The sequence below is a fragment of the Phalacrocorax aristotelis genome, chromosome 1 (assembly GCF_949628215.1).
Source record: "Phalacrocorax aristotelis chromosome 1, bGulAri2.1, whole genome shotgun sequence".
Taxonomy (NCBI): domain Eukaryota; kingdom Metazoa; phylum Chordata; class Aves; order Suliformes; family Phalacrocoracidae; genus Phalacrocorax; species Phalacrocorax aristotelis.
Genome location: NC_134276.1, coordinates 93,839,448 through 93,853,674, shown reverse-complemented (window position 1 = coordinate 93,853,674; position 14,227 = coordinate 93,839,448). Strand labels below are relative to the sequence as shown.

At 36.4% G+C, this 14,227-nt stretch overlaps 1 protein-coding gene across 1 annotated transcript in view; it reads left to right on the top strand.

Moving 5' to 3' along the window:
• CFAP47 (cilia and flagella associated protein 47) overlaps window positions 1-14,227 on the top strand; it is a 349,717-nt gene that overhangs the window by 187,200 nt on the left and 148,290 nt on the right. Inside the window, exons 49-50 of the mRNA XM_075097894.1 lie at window positions 2,955-3,066; window positions 12,373-12,510. Of these exons, the coding sequence (XP_074953995.1) occupies window positions 2,955-3,066; window positions 12,373-12,510 (250 nt within the window). The remainder of the gene's footprint in view (window positions 1-2,954; window positions 3,067-12,372; window positions 12,511-14,227) is intronic.

Genomic DNA, 14,227 nt, shown 5'->3' with positions numbered 1-14,227 from the left:
TAGCACATTAGAAACGTATATTTATGGAGTAGTGTGATTATAACTGAATTAGTAGTAGTAGAAGCTTTGTTAAACCAAAACATTAGCAGGAAGAATCATAGAATCATAAAATACCAGGTTGGAAGGAACCTCAAGGATCATTTCATCCAACCTTTCTTGGCAAAAGCACAGTCTAGGCAAGATGGCCCAGCACCCTGTCCAGCCAAATCTTAAAAGGGACCAAGGTTGGGGAATCCTCCACTTCCCTGGGGAGATTATTCCAATGACTGATTGTGAAAAATTTTCCCCTTGCGTCCAGCTGGAGTTCTACCCAGGGTAACTTGTACCCATTACCCCTTGTCTTTTCTGTGTGACTCCTTGTAAAAAGGGAGTCTCCTCCTACTTGTAGCCACCTTTTAAAACTAGAAGATGGTGATAAGATCTCCCCTAAGCCTCCTTTTCTCAAGGCTGAGCAAACCCAGTTCTCTCAGCCTGTCCTCGTATGGCAGGCTTCCCAGTCCTTTGATCATCCTTGTGGCCCTTCTCTGGACCCCTTCCAGCCTGTCCACATCTTTTTTGCATAGCAGGGACCAGAACTGGACACAGGACTCCAGGTGTGGCCTGGCAAGTGCTGAGTAGAGAGGGATAATGACTTCTTTATCTCTGCTGGTGATGCCCTTGTTGATGCAACCCAGCATCCTGTTGGCCTTCTTGGCTGCAGCAGCACACTGTTCACTCATGTTGAGCTTGTTGTACAGCAGGACCCCGAGGTCCCTTTCCACAGAATACTAAAATTTAGACACAAGGGGGAAAAAAACCACGATCAGATGGAAAAAGAGTCCAGTTATTGTTAAGATATGGTGGGAACAGTGGAAAACCCATGGAAAGAAAGGAGAATTAGAGGTCTGTAAAGAGTGAAATTAATTGACAAATTTTAGCAAATATTTCAAGTAGCATTAAATGATTTCCATAGTTCAAGAGGTGAAAAGATTAAATAGATCAAATGAATGAATGGCAAATTATGAAGAGAGAGCTCGTGCACAAAGATAAGGAATTAACTAGAGCTATCTCAAGGTAACAAGTCTACCTCTGTCGTTACAAAAGTTCTGTTCTCTATAAACTAGTGATGAACTCATTTATTATGAAGGAAGCAGTGAAGATGCACAAGTATTTACACTGAAAAACTGCATAAATTTACATGGGAAAATACTATGCAGTTAGAAAGGTAACATCTGTAAACTAGCTTCTGATGTCTGGTACCTAAGTTCTAGAAGTTTTCATGAAAACAGGAGAATTAAACCAGCGTTACTGTAGTCAAGCATACTTTTTTATTTCTTTTCAAAATATGTACTTCAGTAATTTTAGTCAGAAAAGAAATCAGAAATCTGCAGATTTATCATTCCAGCATGATTTCTGCAGAATGTATGTAAAGATAAATCTTTGCTTTCATTAAGGATTAGAGTGGTGATGGAAGAAAAAAAAAAAAAAAAGACCTTAAAAGTAAACTGAGCTTTTAAAGTAATATAAACAGTATCGTTTTTATACCGGTCATATATGCGTATAATACTTAATAGAAACTTACACACAAGCTCATGGATATGATTCTAGATTGTTAAAAACAAAGCTGTTTCTAGCCCTGGGAACTCTTGAACAACAATAAAGAGATGCAGAGGATTTATATGATTAAATTCATAATATGAAAGAACAACCCCTTCTGTGCCTTTGGACACTTTCATAAATAGGGATAAAAGAGGTGAGAAGGTTCTGAGCTGCTGGTTGCTTTCTTTTAGACACTTTTTGCCATGAAATCCACAGTTTCAGACAGCCATCTGGGTTCTATGTCTAACTGGAGAAAGCAGGCACCCAGCAACAGAACTATAAAAGACCCAGCAAAAGCAATGGAGAGCCATATAACCAGGCCAGTAGCAAAATAGTAAGACATATTTTCTCTATGGATGTCTAGTTTCTTTCTTTCTGACCTGACTCGTGAATTCTCTCAAAATTCACCTAAACAATATAGAGAAAATTTTATTATTTGATGTAGTAAGAACTTGCAGCATGCTACAGTACTACATGATGTCTATGAAAATATTTTTTAAAAGGACTCCATACATCCGTGGAAAATAGTAACCTGTAGTCAGATGTCCACTGCAGAAATTGCAACGTCAACTTAAAAGACCATCACTCAGCAGCAGTTTGCTCCACCCAGTGGCAGAGGTAACAGAAGAGGGTGTGAGCAGAACCATTCACACAGTCCACCGGCTGGCCTTTTGCACAACCAGTGATTTAAGCAAATAATCATCAGCTGTGGTTGGTAGTGCCTCAGACTTGAATGTCTCTTCCATGAGCAGCTGATCATAGTCTTTCTGTAGCAAACTTATACAAGCAACAAAGAAATGAGATGTAATTAAAAAATACTCTCAGCCTATATTCCTGCAATCAATCAGCTTTATAGTTTACAAAATCTAAAACTCAGCATATGAAAGTGGTATTGGTCTTTTCATTGTTACTATGTACGCCATTGCATACGTGTCAATTACAAAATACGACATCTCACAAAGCATGGTTTAATATCACTAGAGGTATAGCAATCGATGTTAAAACAACACTTCAGATTTTGCTTTGCTCTGTCTAGTTAGATGGATCACTACTGTTAAACCTCATGTTACACTTAATGTATGTAAAATATTAAGGGCCTGACTGTGCAACTAGGCATACACATGTAGTTCCATGGTCTACGCAAGATACTTTTACTCGCGTTGAGCAATGACTTCAGAATTTGTGCTTGATGTGATCTGTATCTGCCACACTACTCTTACAGTATGTATTCTTTTCATGTGCACAGAGGTTAGGACTTACCAACAACATGCTTTATATCTTACTCTACTTTTCAAAGCAAGTGGAGGGGATATTGTGTTCTTGCAACAGTACCTCGCTTTTGATGATTTTTCCTCTTTGTGAATTCTCTTCACCAGGTATCTTCAGATCTTTCAATGGTGGGTGGTGCACCTGTTATTTCTGTAGAACCAGATGACACAGCAGCTTACAATCTGAGTGTATGTCCGTGGAGACGAGGAATCTTTCAAGGTATAATGTAGAACCCAAATATATAAAATATCTATAAATTAGCAGATTAAACCTGTTTACATTTAATGCTTACATTTCTGTTCAACATAACCTTTCTTTTGGAAGTGAGACTATAATTACTGGTGATACTGGCTTTTAAGCTGGCTCCTATTTTTATTTGTAAAGGTATATTACTGCTACAAGTGTGGTCAGCTGCTTCAAAAATGCCAGTATATGTGCAACTTTATGCATTTAATTGGTCCCATGAAAAATGACTCAATAGGAGATAATGATTCTGAATTATCACTAAGTTCTTGGGTCTAAATTTAATTTTCCAAAACCTGTTGAACTGCTGCAGTTATTGTAGCACTACTAGAACAGAAGACTTAAAGGCAGAGACCAGAATTTGTTTCTTTCCCTTAATTAAAGTTCAATTTGTTGACCACAAGGCAAGAGTACATACATAGAATGTAGTGAACCTGATTCCTTCTTTGAGATGTGTAGAGGCTAGGGATATCTAAAATTAATTGCAAATACTTTGTGTCAGTCAATGTTTATACTGGTATTCTTATGAAACAACAGCAAGACTCTTGGTTGTTTTAACTAACATCAGAATGTCATATCTGATGTTTTGTCCTGAAAAAAATGGTTTTTTTCCTGAATATTTTTTAACAATTCAAATTCCATAATTTTCAAATGCTTAGTAATAATTGTACACTTCTGGGGTGCTCATTCTTTACCTCAGAACCAGAACATGAAAAGCATGATTGTGAGAATGAAGCTGTACAATCAGTCTTTTTCTTCTTTGTAGAGTAGCTATTGTAGTAACTCTCAGCAGAGCGAAGTATGAGAGTGTGTTTGGAAGGGAATTATGAGAACAGAAGAGACTGTCTTAAAGTAACTGAATAGCCCTCAGGAAATCTAGATTTGAACAACTTCTTAAACAAAAGGATCTCTGATACTAGATAAATCTCTTAATCCAAAATGCTTAGTGTATAGTTTTGATTTTGTGGGTTCCTAACTCCAAACACTTGATTCTGCTGCCTGCTTAGACAATTGAGATTAATGGCAGCTGTTTTTTCAACATTAAAAAGCTATTAATTCTTTTCCCTGAGGATGCCAAACTAGTTTGCTCTTTTGACCATTTTGGTTTTAGTGTCTGATGTGTAAAATGCAAGTAATAATGTCATCCCAATTCACAGGTGATTTGTGAAATGAAATTAATACTTGTAACAAAGCTTGGCCTAGTGCCACAGGAAGACTTCAGGGCCTTCTTGCTAAATCTGTAGCCCTGAGACAAATTTCACTTTCTCTGAACAGGAGTCAGATTTCAATGAAATTTGTGACTATCAATACTGTTCACCAGGAAATACTGAGGATGTACTGTATTTTAACTTATGCCTTTTTTTCAAGCCTTGAAGAGTTAGGAATATTATCTTCTGACACAGAAAATCCCCAATTCTTTTATACACACTGAAAGATTCAGTAGAAGAGGTTCCAGGGGGCCTATCATACAGCAAACTAATGCCAGGTGGTAAAAGCCATGCCTTCAAAGGGACAGAGATAACATGTTCAGATCGATATCTCCTATATTCTGTCATTCCCCTAACTTATATTACAATGGTTTCCATTACGTTTAGAAGTATTATATGTTCACCGAGTGAGAAAAAGAGAGAACAGTCAGTCTCTCTAACCTGACAGAAAAGTTATTGGTTCAAAGGCTGGGAAGCCACAAATGCTCTTTTTTTCAGAAAACATTTAATTTATTTTATGCTTTAAAATAGATTGATAGAAGGCTGCAGTTATCCTTTGAAGAGACAGGCCCAGTTCTCTACCATCCACCCCCTGGCTCAGTGCTTGCTTTAATCACTACCTTAGGAAATCACATTCATTCTTCCTCTGGTGTGGGGACAGTTTCGGTTATGTCACAGAAATTTGTGGATGCTCTCTAATCATTCAGCTGCTGTAGGAGGGAGAGGGGCGGAAAGAAGAAAGGCCACTGTTGCAGGTTTGAAAGGCAGCTGCTGATTTTGCTGTCTGATGTTAGGTGTGATATGAACCTAAGTACCAGGCGTCCTATCTAAGGTAACATCAGTTAGGAAGTGCCTACTTTGTGGCTTCAAGAACAGAAGTCAGTCTGCTTCATACTGTGCAAGGCAGGGAAGTCATTTTTGTTCCCCAAAACAGAATTTTCAGTTCCTGGGAAACATTTATGTCAAAGCTGAGATATATATGAATTTCTGGCACTTTTAGGATTTTTCAGCAGCCAGCCTGAAGCTTGAGGATCACAGATTAGACGTAGGTGATTCAAGTGGGAATTAATTAGGACTCAGGAATCTTAGTCCTTTCTAAATTCAAGATAGTACAGGTAAAGGATAATTTAAACACCACAAAAGTAAGGTATTCTTTATTCAGTTTGGTGAATTTGTTTAGAGGGAAGTAAATAATCCATGGGGCAAATATGTTGAATGATTGATAATAAAAAGCGCTGCTCAGAAGTCATTCACAGAGTGAGGAAACTTTATCCCATGAGGAAAAAAGAACAACTATTTAGATATGTAGTTGAAGACACTGTCATAGTGGTGATGGATGATTTCTACTTTAGAAATAAAATGTACTGAGCAAATGGTCTGCATTTTTCCTTTACATTCAAAGTATTTTTCATTGCAAAATTATATAGCTGCAAAATTATACTTCTTTGGTTTTCTTTCTGTCTATTTTACAATTGCTAAGCTAAAAATGGGCCCGGTTCTTTTCAGAAGTCCATTTAGAGACATTCCAATAGAGGGCTAATATATGCTTCATCTGGTTCGTAGCTGTATGACAGCTTTCAAATAGAAATAATAGCTAATAAACATCTCACATAAGGTTCTGGCACCAGATAAAATTCTTCAGCAATCTGTTTTCGAAGTAACAGAACAATTTCCTTTAGGTTTGATGAAGCATCTTTTACATATTACTTTATCTTTTACCAAACTCTTATTCCTGCTTTCCGCAGGATAGACCAGAATTTTTCCAGAATAGACCAAAGCTCATAATGCTTGAATATTTCTTGTGCAAAAATACATGCCAGTTATAGTCAGTGTCCTTTTATCCATAAAAACTTACTGGCTTTTGGAAAGGAGCTTTCTAATTTTATGAATTGCCTTTAATTTATTTCTAGAGTATATCTGTACTTAGTAGGCAGCACTTTTCCATGCTACTTGGAGTTTTTGAAGCCTACATTAAGGAAAAAGGGCAGTATATTACAGGTCATGGCCTGTCAGATGGAGCTCTAGGACAATTTAAATGAGTTGGTGAAGATCATGCCAATACATTCAGGCCTGTAAATGAGTTGGTTAAACTTGTTTGTTTAATGATATTTCCCTTCAACACTTGTGTGACATCTGATTTAATAAAAAAATTGTTGTCCATTTCTTTGGAGGAATTCTGTAAAATGATCTGCTGATCACTCTAATTTCAATGGAATAATAAAACCACATGCGCGAGGAAGACCGTCTCTGTAGCTTCTCATAGCCGTTGCCCTATTTCCAGCACCTGTCAGTAACTTTGCTTTAAGCACTTCCTTTTTAGCTGAGACACCCTCACATATTGAGACTAATTAATCTGTAATAAAGACAAAGTTAGAAGTATCTTCTGGTTGCTGGATTACCGTGAATGGCTCTGGCATACCTCCACTGCTGGATCACTGGAGCTCACTGAGGAAGGGCTGCTCTATCTATACATGCCACCACCTGGCAGGACGATTCCCAGCATACTCTTTCCATCTATCCTAGTGCAGTTGGAGTTGAATACTCCTGTGCCCTTTCAGATCATGATTTCACTGTCACATTATGAAGAGACAGTGAGAATTATAAATAAAACAGTTCACCTCTTTATTAAATGCCAGAAAACCATACATGAATGATAGCTGACAGCAGGGTTTGCCACTTGCTCTTTTCTCCTATGTATGAGCCTTAAAGTTTATTCTGCTTCCTTTTCACTGATGCAGGGAGCAATTCATTTAGGCCCAGTATACCAAATAGTAGGATTTACAGAAACTGTTTAGAATTTACATATATCATCATAGACGTTTTCCTATCCAAAATAGAGATTATGAAGTGTTGTTTTAACCTACAGTAAATATACTTTTTTTGCCAGTAGAAAAATTGGCCAAAGCTCCAGTTTACATAAATTACACTCATCTTTTCAATTTATCTTCTCTCTTCTGTGGAACTTTAAATCTGTCATTTTTGATGCAGTGTTTCTGCACCTTTCAAATCTATTTTTTATTACCTCATAGAGTCCTAAGGACTTTTTATTACTCTTTATTGTAAAAAGTCTGTTTCCATCCAGCAAAACACGTTTTGATTTGAATGTTTCGTAGCCTGTAATTTGAATAAATGAATATATTTATGTATCATCAGATAACTTAATCTACAATAGTGGTCATTGGATTGCACCATTCACTCCTGAACCAGGAGAGCATTCTGCTTAGGACAACATTATCCTTCCTAGGAAAACATTCTGCCTTAATTTAAAGAATCAAGTCATGCAGAACATAGTACATACTAAGTATCCTCACTCATAAGGATTCTACATTCTATATTTGACTTGAAATTAATGCACTTTTTTTTTGTTATTTGCAGTTCTTGCCAGCAATGATTTTCTTTTTTTCCCCTAATAAAAACTTTAAATAGCTTTGAGTCAGTAGTATCACTTTGATGCCCATGAAAACTATGAAAGAAAATTTATTAATATTTTAAGATTAAGCAGATAAAGAGTTTAAAAATGTATGCCATCCATAGTAAAACTGATTATTTTTTATTGAAATACTTTGACAGATTTAATTGAGTGCCTTCCAGAGACTTGATTACATTACATCAATCCAGTCACCTTTATTGATCAAGATTTTAACCTCATTGTTATTAATTCTGTTTCTTTGAGATCTGTTTTCCATAAAGAAAGTAACTTGAGTGTCAGCAATTATAGTGCAATTCTTCACTGATTTTTTGATTGTGCGATTGCTGGATTATCAACGCAGTGGTTTAGCAATTCAAGTAGTTTTTAGTTACCATAGTTCTCCCACTAGCCCTTGAAATCTTCTTGAGCATTAGCAATTTAAGATTCTAGAACTTTTCAAGCGTTCCAGGATTTGCTGCAAATAAAAATTAATTATTCAGAGTTCTTCAGTCAATTATTTTGATGCAGACTCAAAAAAGTTACTGTTGTTTTACCATCCCCCTACTTACTGATGAAATAAAAATTTTTAAACTGCAAACACTCGCGTTCTGTCCCTCTCTCACACACATATGCACACTACAATATTCTGAAATACAGACTATTGGTAAAGAAAACCCTCTACTGTCACTGGAAGCAAGGACTAAGAAGAAAAAAGTATTTAAATTTAAAAATGAAGTGAAACAAAATATTCTCTACTGTAAGGATGCTTTAGAATTTATTAATTTAGTGCTTTTCAGCATTTATGCAACTATTTTAAAAATAAACTTTAAAGCTATAATTTTGCAAATTTTTTGCTCATTTGCTTATAATTTTTGATGCCTCTCAATTATATTGATGATTAGGATGGCATTTAAAATTAGTAAAGTCTTTTTCTTGTACTTTACTTCTCACAAACATTGTGCTGCAATGAACAAAAATTATACAAGGATTATATACTGAGACATAAAATCAGATTAATTGGTTAGTATTTATCCTCCTAAGACCCATTAGCTGTTAGTGCCATCAATTATGTCCTCTTACATCAATATTTATAAACCTTGAGTACTTTCCTCAAACTTTATTCCCCTGAGCTTTCCATATGGTTTTGGTTTTTTATTGTACTTATACATCTACCTTGTCTTTGAGGATTTTTAAAAAATATTCAATAATTTCCTGAATTTGCAATCACTTTCCTGCTTATTTGGATAAAATTTCTGGCTTCTGTACTGTGACTAAGTATAGACATTTGTAAAAATTTTCTATTCAAAATGGGGTTTTTTTTGTTTAATTATTTTTATTTTTTTTTTAAATTTGTATTTTAATAGGTTTTTCTTAACAGAGGGAAGAAAATCTGGGATTCTGATATTTTAAATCTAAAACTATAAGTTTCCTTTCTCAGGATTTAAGTACACACCTATTTCCATTGTTTTGGTTTTGCTTTGAACTTTTTTTTTTAATATCTGTGCGACCCAGTTGCCATCTCTTAGAGAAAAGGCAATGGCAATGTAAAGCTGATAAACCTTGCTTCCCTGTGACAATTTAATGTAATCCTTCTTAACAGAAATAATTTGTCAGTGTTTGTAATGTTGAAATGGCCACCTGATCATAGAATCATAGTATAGTTTGGGTTGGAAGGTACCTTTAAATGTCATCTAGTCTAACCCCCTGCAGTGAGCAGGGACACCTTCAACCAGATCAGGTTGCTCAGAGCCCCGTCCAGCCTGACCTTGAATGTTTCAAATGATGGGGCATCCACAGCCTCTCTGGGAAACCTGTGCCAGTGTTTCATCACCCTCATTGTAAAAAATTCCTTCCTTATATCCAGTCTAAACCTACCCTCTTCTGTTTCAAAACCATTACCCCTTGTCCTATGGCAACAGGCCCTGCTAAAAAGTTTGTCCCCATCATTCTTATAAGCCCCCTTTTAGTACTTAAAGGCTACAATAAGATCTCCCCGGAGCCTTCTTTTCTCCAACCCCAAGTCTCTCAACCATTCTCCACAGGGCAGATGTTCCATCTCTCGGATCATTTTTGTGGCCCTCTTCTGGGCCCGCTCCAACAGGTGCATGCCTTTCCTGTGCTGAGGGCTCCAAAGCTGGGCGCAGCACTCCTGGTGAGGTCTCACCAAGGTGGACTAGTGCAGGGATGAATGTCACGGACTCCTGACAGATGTTCTGCAGAAGACCTTTACTGTCAGCTTTTTACTGCTTATATATCTTTTCGACACATTCCTCACGCGATTATGCGCACAATTTCTGTTATTCGTCAGCTAGCTCTAAGCACGCGCCTCATGCTACATTCTAATAGGCTGTTCTATTTGCGCTATCTCATTTGTTTTTGCTTACTTAAATCTTTCTTGGCATTCCCATGCTTCTGTCTCTGTTTTTTACTGCTGCATTGCTTCAGTTCAAGGACGTGTCAAACAGTGCTAAGTTACTTGCAAATTCATCGCCCACAGACTAGAGGGGCACAATCACCTCCTTTGACCTGCTGGCCACACTTCTTTTGATGCAGCCCAGGATACAGTTGGCTTTCTGGGCTGCAAGAGCACATTGTTGGCTCACGTCCAGCTTTTCATTGACCAGTACCCCCAAGTCCTTCTCGGCAGGGCTGCTCTCAATCCCTTCATTCCCCCAGCCTGTATTGATACTGGAGGTTGCCCCAACCCAGACGCAGGACCTTGCACTAGGCCTTGTTGAACTTCGAGTTTCACATGGGCCCGCTTCTCAAGCTTGTCCAGGTCCCTCTGGATGGCATCCCATCCCTCAGGCATGTCAACTGCACCGCTCAGCTTGGTGTCATCTGCAAACTTGCTGAGGGTGCACTGGATCCCACTGTCTATGTCACTGATGAAGATACTAAACAGTACTTGTCCCAATATGAACCCCTGAGGGACACCCCTCGTCACTGATCTCCATCTGGACATTGAGCTGTTGACCACTACCCTCTGGATGCAACTATCCAACCAATTCCTCATCCACCAAACAGTCTATCCATCAAATCCATGTATCTACCTTTGAGCATATCATGAAAAAATGTTGCTTTCCTAAGACTTCCTGGCAGCATTTGACTTTAGTTCTGTTTTATTTGCCTCTTTTTTTTTTTTCTTTTTTCTTTTAAGAGTAACCTACTTCTAGCATAATTTTATTATCAAAACTAACTCTGAGGCCATTTTATTAAGATTCATCTCTCCTGAAATGAAATTAAACTAGAAGGTTTAATCCAGCCTTCTGCAGAAGTGTGTGAATAAGGGAAGAAAGTTAAGCCTTGAGGACTGTAAATGAGATAGGTGTGTACAGGAAGCTTGATCAGCTCCTGGCTGCAAATGTCACGGCAGCTTCCTGAGCCAGTTGTTGTGACTGGTGTGGTGCTGTCTCTCCCCCTCACTGCTGCTCCCTTCTCCAGGTTCCACGTGAGCCTTGCTATTTAGCTTCAGCTATTCCTGTTAGTAAGATGCTAAATTCAGCTAGTCAGGGAGCACAGCACGTCCTCTCTGCCATATGATCTGTTACCACACATCTATCCCACTCAAAGCTGGAGAAACCAAAAATACCATTGAATGTAGGTATTTTCAAATCAAATTGTTCTGGGACTGTCATAAAATTATATTAATTCTCCATTTCAAATTTAAAAAGCTCCACTATGAATAATTTTCCCAGACCTTTAATAAGATACAGTTGCATACATTCCCTTTGGGAGACCATTTCACATATATTCTAATGCTCTCAAATGGGGAAATTTCTCACTGTATAATATCATAAATAAGTCACCTCCTCAAATTAGTTTTTCATTGTACGTATGAGACAGGAATTAAACCTGCAACATATATTTATTTCAGCTTTGAAACTCTCCAGAATGTACTGAAATATTGAGGGATGGACAGTTATTTAGATAAAATAATAATGATATCTGATATTTCCAAGAAATTACGTAGATTTAAAATTCTTAGTCAGAGGCACATAACACAAGAAACAAAACCTGATTCTTTAAAGCTGGCATATCAAATCTTCCAGAATAACATCAGTGTTGTTTAAAGGAACCATGTACATACTAGATTTTTTTTATTAGATTTTGTATTATCAAGTAGAAATCTCCATTTTTAACTGGAGAGATTTTTCACTCCAATTTAAAAATTCTCTTCTTACAATCTCTATATATTTTATCTTCCCTAAATACTTGATTACAATACAAAAATGTATGACAGAAATGCTTTAACTATTACATTTATTATCGTATAGCAGTAGAATGAGACACCATGATTTAAAAAAATAACAGGATCAATGAAGATGATGCATAGATAATTGTGCTGCAAAGAAAGATACTATTATTGTCTGCCATATTTTATGATCTTTGAAAAGTGTGTTTGCTTGCATTCGTTATTACTGCTCTTTAATTCTGGTAAGTAGGAAAACACTTTTGGGAGAAAAAATGGTTAATTTACTTGGACTCACTCGAGATGTATTTTTTGTTACCATAAACTATAATTGGATGCCTGACACTCGGAGTAGAAGTTTTACTTCATTTTTTATTAGTTTTGAACTGAGGAAATACTTGCACATGTCTGGCAGTCTGTTTTATACAGCTAATGCCCCAGCTAATATAACACCTGGTATCTGTTTGTTTTAGGTGTAATTTCATTTGTTGCTGAAGATGAAGACCAACAGCAGTCTCAACATAACAGCTCACCAGAGAAGACAGATGGTGAACAGGCCCTTCAGAAATTGTCAACAGAGGCACCACAAACTGTTGATGCAGCAAACATGGGTATGTTTGTTATTATGGATAAGTTCGTTATCAGTTTATATAAACTTATATCATAATTTCTTTTTAAATTAAATGTATATTTAGTATTCCAGGCCACATGCCTGCAAACAGCATGAAGTCAAATGTTTATTCCAGGCATATATAAAAGTTTTCCTTTTCTGAATTTTTAAACATTTTTATGGAATTTTAAGCTGAGCTTGTTTTTTCTTTTTTTCTTTTTTGGAACAATGTCACCGAATATCACTTTTTGTTGGAAAGGGGCAGCATTTGTTAAATGCTTGCTTTTAGAAGTGTCCAATAATATTAATAGTGCTGATGTCAAAGCAGGCCATTTCTGAAATTTGCATCACTCCATTCCACTGTGGAAAATATTTTGACTGTCAGTCATAGATGCTCCTTTGGTTAGTTACAGTAAAATCGAGAGGAGAAAATTCCAGAATGCCTGGTTACTTTCAGATTGTCACCTCATAGTTTTTTCCAAACAATTTCTGCATTATTTTGGGGATTTTTAAAGCATTCCAGAGGAGTTCTTTTGTGATTACAAATATGCACATCAAAAAGACAAAAGTGGGATTTTTTTGTCTGTTTTCAAAAGGCTTTCTCCATTTTCTTCTTTACATTTGCAAGTAAAGTTTTGCCTGTAGAACTGTGCTTTTTATGCTTTTAATACCTGATTTGGAATATTTTTAAATTATCAAGCATTATGTTAGACAGCTAAAGCCTGTCTCACAAGGAAAGCTATCAAGGAGAGTTCTTTTTAACATGAAAAAAGGTGTTTTAATCAATATTTAGTTTTTAGGAAACCAATAAGAGCTTGCAATTAGTGTTCTCTTGATCTTCTTTGCAACTCTAATGTCACCTTAACAGAATTTATCTAGTTTTTAAAAGAATTAAAAGCTAATTTTATTATTAATAGATAATAAATACAGTTAATCCAATATGAATATCAGAAAGTCTCTTCTTTTATAGTCTATTAATACCTGTATTTAATAATATATAGACACCTGGAGATTCTCTGATATGATGCCATCTCAAGAATTTACAATCTGTGTAGGGAGGACAGAGGCAGGAAGAAGACAGAAGCTGAGAGAAGTGTCTCTTCCTGATCATACCAGTAGCTTAATTTAAAAAAAAAAACCAACCTTTTTTTCCTCACAAGCCAGAGCCCTAACAATGGATATACATTGTCTCTCTAATCTACCAGACACATTACCATATTGTTTTTTGCTACATCTTAATGTGAATTTTGAAACACTTTTTTATACAGCTCAGACGTCTACTGTATTTAACTTTGTTGTGTGCACTCCACTTATTTTTAACAGATGTATTTAAAACTAACAAAATATAGTAAAATGTTTTCTGTCATTATGTAGCTCTTATACAAAATCAGATCTTCCAAAATGTTTTGTGCAAACAGTTGGTAATACAATGTGAGTTTAAAATAGAAAAGGAATGGAAGTGGAAGAGAATGATGTAGCTGGACATGGCAAAATACTGTTTTCAAAAGAAAACAGAAAATAATCAAAAAGAAAGTAAGGTGACCAAAGAACTAAGATTTTCCCATAGTGCTTATGATACAGATAAGACTGTTGCAACAGTGGTAAATCATAAAAAAAAAAGCAAAAGGCCAGTCAGTGCTTAATAAATTGAGGAACAGGGGGTTGGGAAGTCTAGAAGTATTAAATAGAGGATTTTTAAAGCCAAAGGAAACAAATGT